Source organism: Empidonax traillii, unplaced genomic scaffold, assembly GCF_003031625.1.
Source record: "Empidonax traillii isolate 1590-97213 ecotype Southwest subspecies unplaced genomic scaffold, ASM303162v1 scaffold671:size839176, whole genome shotgun sequence".
NCBI classification, from domain to species: Eukaryota; Metazoa; Chordata; class Aves; order Passeriformes; family Tyrannidae; genus Empidonax; species Empidonax traillii.
Window position 1 is genome coordinate 556981 of NW_020955864.1, and position 10891 is coordinate 567871.

Below are 10891 nucleotides of genomic sequence, written 5' to 3' on the forward strand. Positions count from 1 at the left end.
GAGACAAATTAGCAACAGGAAACATATGATGAATTATTACAGGAAAAATCTCAGTGACCTTAGTCCCCTACATTGCAATAACAAACTTCAAGATACTTTTAGTGTTAAACTGAAATGCATAACTAGATAGACAGATATGACAGACGGATATGGTGCTAGCAAGGAAATTATCACATCATTTAGGGGATCCCTAAAATCTAAACAACTAAGTGCTGCATAACTTCAAAATACACGAGGGATGACTATGTTAGATCTATTTTAAAACTTTAAACCAAATTATTTACAGAAATAGTACTTGTTGAATACAGTCCTCTGTATCATCAGTTTAAATGCTGATCATTCTTAATCCTGGAAGATATCACTAAATAACTCTTTAATACTTTCTGCTTATTGTGCTTATTATTAGTCTCGCTGACACAATTCCACGCAGCTTCTGGGTGATGCTGTTTTCCCTCATTTCATTTGGATGTATTGCCATCTAGATACTGATATACTAATTGCAAGCTGGGATGGTTCCTAATAAGCAAAACATTTTCATTTCCTAAGAATTATATTTTAAGGTTATATAAAAAGCTATTTGTTTACCATTATTCCTAAGTTCAAAGCAGGTGAAAGAAAAAATAAGTCAGGTGCCTGTTAATATGAACAGTAGGATAAATATTTTTGGAAAGAGAACATCTTGAACTCTGGCACAGTCTAAATAGAACTGATTCATGCTGAGGAATCAGTTCTCAACTTGCAAAAACGAAAAGTGATCATTTATCAGTCAAACACATTTCCTCAGAACTTTCAAGCCATTATTTCGAAATCAGAACACATGCAAAACACACTGCAAGAGCCATCAGAAGAGTGCACCCTGTAACATTTTGAGTTCACTTTTAAATGATATTCTTTCCACAACATTGCATACCTGCCCTTCTATCATTTCTTTCTACATCTATGCAGAATACAGGAATTCTCTCCTTTCTATCTTTTCTTTCCAGGGAGGGATCATCAAAAAAATCTACATAGGGGATGGTAATTTTCCACGCAGCAAGGTTGCGGGGTGTATTTGGGGTAGTAACAGCCTCCTCAGGAGAATCATCTTCCATCACCATAACGCCTTCTTCAATCTGTAAAGATTCAAACACAAAGATCTCTATTTTAGACACAAACATTTCTATTTTAAACACAAAGGTTTCTATTTTAACTGGTACAGACAACCTCTCCAAAACTTTTATAAGGTAATGAAACATAAATCAAGTTTCAAGTATGTGTCACTAAGTAATAAAAGAACAAAAAATCATTTCATTAATGGAGTTCCCATGTAGATTAATTTCTGGGTTTAGATCCACTGCAAATTAATTTGAAATTAACAACTTTTAGTGAGATCAGAAAATTTTTACAGTGTTATCAAGTTCTACAGATGATACTTCAGGAAGAGGAATTGGGACACAAAAGTACTAAAGGAGAGATAGCTGGAAGAAAAAAACCTTATCTATCCAGGGTTCTAAGTTGCTGAGTGCTCTCACCTTCTTCTGAAAACAATTCTGAACCAGGTGAATAATACAAACTCAAATTTTTATGTTCAGGTTAATGAGCATGGGAAATGAGCTAGCAGCTTAACAAGGTGATGAACACTTAAATGTTTCGGTTGTTAGGAACAGTTCTAAAGATTGAACTGACAGACACTGTGAAAAATATGTGGCTACCTACAGCTTCTGACCAATTCCTTCCTCTTGCCTTTTAAAATTTTCCATTTGTCCCTCAACTGTGCTTCAAATAACAATGTCCCATGCAATACATTCTACCATTGGCTCTATTCATGGTTGTTTACATGAAGAAAAGCATTGAGGGAGACACCCAAGACAAACAAGAAAGGACTACTGGCTCCTGTCCTTTAAGAGAAAAAGCTGCATCACAGACTAATTTGACAGCAATTTCTCCACTGCTTTATTTATGGTTTTAAGGTCTTGTGGCAAGCTCCAGAAGAGCTTGCAATATGCAATCCTACACATGCATTATTACCTAGAATTATAAAATGGCATGGTAAATTTTTAGAGAAAAATTCATTGCCTACAAAAATGTCTGACACTGCTGCTTTTAGTAATTCTCTGTACTAAGGCAATAAGCTCACAGGCACACTAACTGGGGATGTGGCCTTGCCCTGTGAATGAATACAGGGAAGACAAAGTAACTTAATCAGAAGCCAGCACATGAAAACTTTGTAGTGAGGATGGCAGAAACTTAACATTTTCAAATAAAAAAAGGAAAAAAAAATCAAACCACCCCAAATCAACAAAGATGCTTTTACTCACAAAGTCATCTTCTCCTTCGTTTAAGTTATAGTTAGGCAACATAGCTCCTTCCATTGCAGAACTCTTGAATACACCTTTTATTTTGTTCCCTATTTTGCTGATTCCAAATGATTCTCCTCTCTTCTGCGTGGTCCTAAGATCATATAAACCACAGTTCTCAACACAAGGCATATTATTACACAGCTGCTCAGTAGGCCATTGTATGCCATTTGCAGATAAGAGAAACAACTCTATAAACAAGTAGACAATATATTTACAGTTCCCTTTAGGTTAAAATGTATTTATTTACTTATTTACTTATAATTCTGTTCTCTAAACAATAAGCAAAATTTCTTGATTACACTTTTAAGAGATACGGGATTTCCATACGTTTAATCACAACTAAACTCTTAGAATAGTATCCAAGTAATTCAGGACACAGAATAAACAATTAGCTAGGTAAAACAACTTTGTTTTGACAGCAGAAACTGTGGTATTGCTACAGGCATGCACATCTAGAAGGTCATTAACTCTCTCCTTTTCCATGTACTCATATTTAAATATTTATCCACTCCTGCCAAGTACTTTAAATGCTGCACTTAGATGCATCTTCTTAAAGGAATTTTACAAACAGGTATCATTCAAGACAGATCTCAATTTTTAACCAGTAAGGACAAACAAAACGAATGTTCAAGGAACAAGACTGAGCATGAGAGAAAACAGATGCAACTGAAGAATCTTGGCTTGAAGAGCTAGTCTGACTGAAAGATGAAGACTTTAAAAAGTCTCGCCACTTATGACAAAGCATCCAAAAAGCAACAAACAAGTTACAGAAAAAGAAAGGTACTTGGGTAGGAAGCACACTCCTTACTGAGAGAACAGATTTTGTAGCATTCTTGTGTCCTTACAGAAGTCCTGACACCAAAGACTATTTCTTGTGTAGAAATACTAGTAATTCTGGAAAGCACAGTGTTTCTGTTGAATATGGAATCAGCCTGCGGTTACTTAGGGTGATTCAATATATGCAGTTGATAGACAGGTTAAAAATCAATGCAGTGAACTGCAGAATCAAAGATTCAAATGAAACGTATAGACCGGTATTAAAAACACAATTAGTGCTTTGGAGGACAAAAAAAAAAAAAAATCCTGTTTCTTATTCCTTTAAAACAAAAAATTATTGACCACTGAACAGTAGTACAAACAGAACAGCAGTGATCAGCAGATAAAAAATCTTTACTGCCTATAAAACCATGCAGACAAGATCAACTGCTGACTCCAAACATACGTGTGTGTTACTAATGATCTTCCTGTTTATAATTTTTACACAGACTGTGTACATGACTAAAATTGCATAATTTCCAAATCTTTTGCTTTTTCTATCTCACATTATCATCAGCTCCAAAGAAGACTGGAACCATCTATCTTACTTATCTCTGCTATGCAAAGATAAGGTTGCTTGGCTGATCCATGCTTGAACAATCTTGCTCAATTTTTAAACAACCTCTACTACACATTACTGTGCTGAACTGAACTGTTTCACGTTGCTACTTGTATCTTGTCCAAGTGCTTCAACACTGGGTTAGAAAATACAAATCTCAATCAGACAAAACTCGTTTTTCTGGAAGGTTAATAATTCAGACCTCTGCCTTTTGACTCTTAAAGGAAGTTTTCATCATTCCTGTGAAAACCTGTGCAATTCTGAAGAGCTTCAGCAAACACATTAATTTGCACAAGCTCTGTGATTTGATAGAAGTACTCCTGGCCCAAAGCTGTTTTCCCACACAGATCACGTTCCAGTTGAAGGCAGCATACACCTGTGCCTGTACTGAGCTGAATGAAGCCAGGACTCACACCCTGATAGCTGGGAAACCAACACTTCCAGTCCCAGTGCTGAGCCCAAAGATTACACCAAGTGAATAAAGAGCCATCACTGAACTGGACAAGTATAAAGTGACAAACTAGGATGGGACTGCCCTCACAGGAAGAGAGAAAGTCAGAATAAACACTGGTGAGAAGAGGGTGCATGAATATTCTCCACACGGAGAGAATGTATCACTGGTTTGGCAAAAGTCCTTGAGCAAGCACGTAAAGAACAAAACACATGAGATGAGCATGGCAAAAAATCTGTGGATGCTGGATATGGACAGACAACAGGATCACTGACATTTTGAAGAAATGGAGCAAGAAAAAAAATATCTACCAAAAACAGGTATCAGGATGAAAATCTAATAGATTCACTGGTTAAGCAGAAATAGGAGAAAGAACTTGATGTTATGTAGGAGGAAAGAGATGGGACTAGGATAGGCATAGGCTCAAGACATGAGGGACCAAAGAGGACAGGAGGTAGTTAGTTTAGAATAGTGATCAGAATTTTTAAGATCTGTCAACTCTGCTACCTGTCAACAAATATATATATATATATATATATCTATATATATATATATATATATATATATATCTAAAACTTGCTGGAAAGAGTATCCCACTCCCTCTGGTGCTAATCCATGTATTAGCATTATTAGATGGTCACTCTATAGTTTGCTTTCTTGGCAGGGCCCTCTGTGGACAGCCTAGAGGTTCCAACATTCCTGATGAATGATATGACAACAAAACATTGGAATAATTTTTTTTTTAAATATTCCAGGAGTTACACATACCTAACATTAAAAAAATTAAAATTTTTCAGTCTATAACTGGGAAATGCAGACCAAAGATTGCAGTACTGCCACTATGCAATATGGCATTCTTTAACCGTGGACGGTTGCAAAATTGTTTTCCCTCAGGATACCTGCCTCAATCAGGGCACTGAACAGATCTTGACAAGTGATGAGCCAGGGCTAGGCAGCTGAAGAATGCTGTTGGGAGCCTCTTTGGGTCAAGAAGAACCAGACCAGTTGTACATACCAGACAAGTTAGATATTAATGTGCGTGTAATATCGGAGTACCATTTCTTTTTGGCTGACTAAAAACCCCTACAACCAACTAGGAGAAATGCTGAGCACATACTTCCACACCTGAAAAATCAATGAGTTGCGTTTATATCTCAAGTACTCCTTAGTGCTCAACAATCTGGCAAGTTATAACTCAGCACACTGAACTGGGACATAAAATATAAGAGCATCTAATTACCTTGATTCCTAACCTGAAAAATGAAGTTGAAAGATATTCATACAAGTCTCGAGGGAAATTTATGCCATACTGATGCTCTGATAAATTCAAAGGAAAAGTCTATAAAGAAGTTTGGATAGCACGTATTTGAAGAGGCACAAATAGTGAGAAAACAAACCACTGAACAGCTATTAAGGCATTAATAAGTGATCACAGTCTACCTACAGTCAATTATAAAAAATAGCGTATATTGTCATCAGACCTGTAACAGTCACAAGAAAAGCTGCAGAGAGAACTAATTTGGGGAACTGTTGTTTTTGAGTGCTTGATAATAATAAAATGGTTATAGATGCATGCGATATTAGACAACGATCACCCTGAATATAGCTGTGCAAGATAAAACAAGCACTTAAGTGGGTAAAATCTCAAACAGGATCTGGAAATATGACATGGAGTAAAGGAAATTTTGGGGCAGTTAGCAGTCACAGGCCAAAAAAAAAAAGCTTCAAATATATTTCACAACAAATGACAACAGACAAACTGTTAACAGCAAACGATGTTAATGTATTGTAAACTCATGACATTAGTAATTAAGCAATTTCTAAACACTTGTGAAGAGGACATGGGGAGTAAAGTTTTTTGTGAGGAGAAATGCACTTTAGTCCGAAGAAGACATTCACATGTTTTTGACAAATACAATGGACAGTTAACAACTGTTATAAAGGCTGTGTGATGAAGTCACAAGAGATGCAGCGTAACTAACATACATTAATTGAGTGTTAGATAGACTTACCGTAAGTCATCCAAACTCAGGCTACTTCTGCAACAACAGGCACATAAAATTACCTCCAGAGCCCAGCAGAAAATAATGTTAAAATCAAAAAACGAGCCAAAAAAAAAAAAAAAAAAAATCAAACCAAATTTGAGAGGCCTATCCCAACAAAACTGAACTGGCTTTGACCGTCACCACGGATTAACAAAAAACGTGGTACCATTAGGAGTTTCTGACCTAAAATCCTAGGAAAGTGAAATGTGAACAGTACATGCACATTTTATCACCACAAACTTGGCCTTTGAATTTAAAACCTCAGTTGCTGAAACTTTCAGGTCTTCACTGGCACTCACAGAAGCAAATGACAATTTATAGATAACAACTTTCATTCTTACAGCTATCTGTAATGCCAAACAGGCAGCTAACTTTTTTCTATAACCTATGTTCAGAAGTCATGTAGGAATCTAGTTAATTTGGCCAATACAATGTAAAGGCTGTGGACTTATTTTATGTAATAATACGCACCCCATACCACCCTTTGTGTTAGACAGAGTAAAAGACACTATTAAAAATTACAATATCTTCTTTCAATTTATATTTCACAGATTTTACAAACTGTCATGTATTGTTGACATTCTACATAACCTGGTAACATTTTACATTAACACTGTCACTAAACACAGGATTTTAATCCTCCAGAGCTACTGAATTCTGGACAAACTGATATGGGATTAAAATACTAAAGTTTTAGATTTTGTTTTGCAGAAGGGTCTGATTGTAAGACACCTCACATTGTCTTTAGCTATGTTAACAGGAAAACTGGAAACATAACCTACCAAGTTAGAAATTATGGTGACTATTACACTGCACAGAACTGTACAGACTTAAATCCATGGGTTTTACTCCTAACCACTCCCTGAAATTGTTAGTAACTTTTCTACTTGGTCTTTAACTTAGTACTTGGTCTACTTGGTACTTTAACTTCAAAAACACTTTAATTTAACTGCTATCCCAATGATGAGAAATCAGGATGCATCTATTTCTATTTGTGGTCACGGCATGTAGAAAATCAAGACAGATATACAGCTATCCAGAAATCTGTGTGCTTATGTTACATGACAGCTTTTCAGTTTTTGTTAGACTTCCAACACAAAATACCTTTATGTAATGTAGTAATATATTATAAATACATAACTGTGAGAGGGGGAGAGGGAATACTTGTCGTCTCTCTCACACTGTCCAAATAAAGGCAACAGAACTGGACCTCAGAGCACCAGTTGTCACTGGCCGCACACATTAAACATTAGGTAGAAAACATCAGTTATGGAGTTGAAACTGCTGACAACCACAGTAGTTATCAAGTTGTCACAATATCCTCAATCTGAGTTCTTTACATTTCAGAAACACTTGAGACTTTCCATCTACTGTCTTAGCAGTTTTCATAGCACACATTATTTCTCCTGTCTGTATGTAAAAAGCTATGATTATTTTGTACAGTTCAAAGAAATGATTCAAACCAAAAATTATACAGATAGTTGCTTCTTCCTACCTTGCCACCGGTATTTTCTAGAAACTCTGTAATTTTCTTGTCTTACAATAAGTGAACTATTTCAATACATTACTCACATGCACATTCCACTGGGATTTCATAACTACACCTTGATTTGATTTTTCAACCAGTAGTTTCTGTGCAATATACACACAGTACCCACACCAAAGCATCAAAGATATGAGAAAAAACCCTCATCTCTTTGCATGTGATTTCTTTTAAGTGGAACTAATACTAGAATAGGGAAGTGAAGGCAGGACAAAGTGTAGGAATAACATCTGGAATAATTCCATAAGTATGGAATGTTCTTATGTTATTATGGAATTTCCCCCTCCTTGGCAGTGAGTGACTGTACCAAATTCTGCAGAGGGAAACTCCAAAGCAACAGGCAGACTACTTACAGATAGGATCTCTGTTTCATGAAAATAATCACTGAAGTACCACTTCAGGAATATAATCTAGTATTGTAAATCAGCATATATACTGAGCACATTCTGATTGTTCCAAAATGTAAACCATTTTCACTAATGCTAAGGATGCTGTTTGAGAATATGCTGCAACAGTCCCCAAATAAAATTTGCTTATTTTGTAGCCAGAGAGGTATTTCAAAAACTCCAGGTAGAGACTGCCTGTAATTTTACCCTTTCTATTTTTAAAAGCAAAGCATCAAGGAAGCGACCTAAGTGTTTTCATACTTTAACTAGATTTAAAAAGTGTATGACAGGATACTTCCAACACCTGACATGAATAATTTTGGGAAAGAAACCAGAAAGTAGCTTTAGTTGAAACTCTATAGCTATTTTCAGCAGAGGGTGAAGTGTGTTTTAAGGTCAGCATTCCTAGTAGAGTAGCATGTAAGAAAGAAATACAGTTTGGTCTAGCTGCGTTCCATGCCTCTTTGCTAAAAAACAGAAGTTTCCCAGCACCAATGTGAGAAAGCACTGCACCAAAGCTCCAGTCCTGGATCTACAACAACTACAAAGACTGCATGAAGGATATCACCAATGGAGACACACTAAAGAGAAAAGCCATGTAGTTTTTGAAGAACAGGAGGAGGGAAGAAAGATATGTCCCAGTAATACATCTCATGATAGGTTGCAAAACAAGGGAGCTGCTGCTAGGTGTATCTCTATTGAAAGCAGAAAAGGTAAAATAAATTGCTGTTACTCTTCTAGAAGAGTCTACCATTTTAGATGATAAACGCTAACATTTTCCATTATAACACAGATCTTATTTCATACCAAGAAAGAAAGCCCATCCAAATTAAAGACTGTCTCACTGAAGTTTTCCTTCTCTTGGTTAGGCCATAAGAACAATTTAGTTGGGCTAGTCTATGACATTGAACATACAACAAAAGACAAGAAATCATGAGACCTCAAGGTTTATCAGCCCAACCCCATAGTGGGAGATCACCCATCCACACCACAGGAGATGCTCTTCTCCACAGGCCCTAAGGAGCCTGAAGGAGGTCTTTAAGTACAGAGTCCAAGCTCAGAAACAAGCCTTCTGACACTACGTTTCTGCAACGGAGTTGGGGGATAGAAAACACATTTCACCTGGAAGAAATGGCAAATCCTCCTTGTCACAACAAGAAGAGATTCTCATACAGGTTGGTTAGACACAGGGTACACTGTACCTATCCCTTTACCATCTGAAATCCAAGAACACCCAACTTTGCACCACTAAAAACCTATTACATCTACACAGTCAATTAAACCACAACTATATTTCTACATTATCCTATTCTCACTGTACAATTATTTTCCCCATTCCTCTTCTCAAATGTCGAGGTCTAAATCACATTTAAAATTCTTCACGTAAAACACTTCAAAGTGAAGAGATATCTTGTATAATATTGCTTGTTCCTTTAATATGTAATTTGTTCATTTAAAAACAAAAAAGCTGCGCTAAAAATTTAGTCAAATTAATATCAGGCAGTAGCAAAATTCCTATGGTTTAATATACTGAAGCTTTTAACTAACAACTGAAGAAAAACACTTAAAAATTCTACAATACATACCTGTTAAACTTTGAATTGCGTGTTGGTGACTCTGCTCCTCTTAAAAGGTGTCTGAAGTACTACAGTAGACAAATAGGGTATCAAAGAAAACACTCGATTAATTAAAGACTACTATGCAATGACATTGCAAAATGTAAGAAACAAGAACAGAAGTAATAGGCAAGCTGACCATAATCCCACAAGTTGTTCCGTGATGTTGCACTGAACTAGAATAAATTCAGTTTTCCTACTGAGATTGGTCCAGCTCTGGAATGCTAACTGAAGTGGAAAATGAAGCCATATTTTTGAGTTCCACATAGGTACGACTGTTGTAAAAACAGTGTTGTCCTAAAAAAACTACAATCCTGCTTTTCCGACTAGTCTTCAAATCTTTTACACTTACCTCATCACTGTGACAGAACATAGGAGTAAAAACATTCTCAAGCAGAGAAAGTACATGCTCATAAGCTTCAAAAAGACACCGCATAGTTTGAAGTTTCACAACATCCATATATGGACCTTCAGCAACTATAAAAAAAATATAAGTATGAATAGAGAGAGAGATATATACAGACATAAGAAGCTCATAGGTTTTTGTCTTGGTCTAAGCTTGTGATTATTTTGCAAGGTACTAAAAGTCTTACAAATAAAAAATAGAAATAAACTGACAAAACAAGGATTAAGCACAATATAGCAAGGGGATAGCAATTTTTAAAACTGACAAAAAGAGACTGATGATAGCTAGATAAATTTTTCTTCACTTTACTACAAAATGCTGCTTAAATTCCCATGTACATTATTCCTTTCAAATTTAAACTTACTTCTTTGAATCTCTTCCACTATGAAAGGGTCAAATCTAATTTTGTCAATGCTCTCATCCAAACAGTAAGTTTTGTAAATTTTCTGTACTTCCTCGTGAAGAGACATCTTTTCAGTATCTGATAGTTCTGGTCGCAAAATTCGGTCATTGAATTCCTCTGGGAAGGAAAGAAAAAGCACTTCTTGATCAATTTGGCAAACAAATAGCATCTTGAAGAACCCTAAAACATAAACTCATCTTGCAGCAGACAGAGTAATTTGTAAAACTTGAAAGTTAATAGAAACACAAGGAAGCCCAAAATCTTAGGTAATAAGGTAGCTGCCTTCTTATTAACTATAATTCAGATTTGTTAATAAAATTATTACTA

General features: G+C 35.9%; 1 protein-coding gene across 4 annotated transcripts in view; it reads right to left on the reverse strand.

The window, feature by feature from the left end:
• SNX14 (sorting nexin 14) overlaps positions 1-10891 on the reverse strand; it is a 49721-nt gene that overhangs the window by 16882 nt on the left and 21948 nt on the right. For 2 of the 4 annotated variants that reach the window (XM_027899476.1, XM_027899477.1), the window contains exons 13-18: positions 10526-10681; positions 10108-10232; positions 9726-9784; positions 6178-6204; positions 2298-2430; positions 911-1112 (exon numbers count right to left, since the gene is read on the reverse strand). In XM_027899476.1, coding sequence (XP_027755277.1) covers positions 911-1112; positions 2298-2430; positions 6178-6204; positions 9726-9784; positions 10108-10232; positions 10526-10681 — 702 coding nt within the window. The remainder of the gene's footprint in view (positions 1-910; positions 1113-2297; positions 2431-6177; positions 6205-9725; positions 9785-10107; positions 10233-10525; positions 10682-10891) is intronic. The other 2 variants (XM_027899478.1, XM_027899479.1) reach the window with 1 other exon arrangement.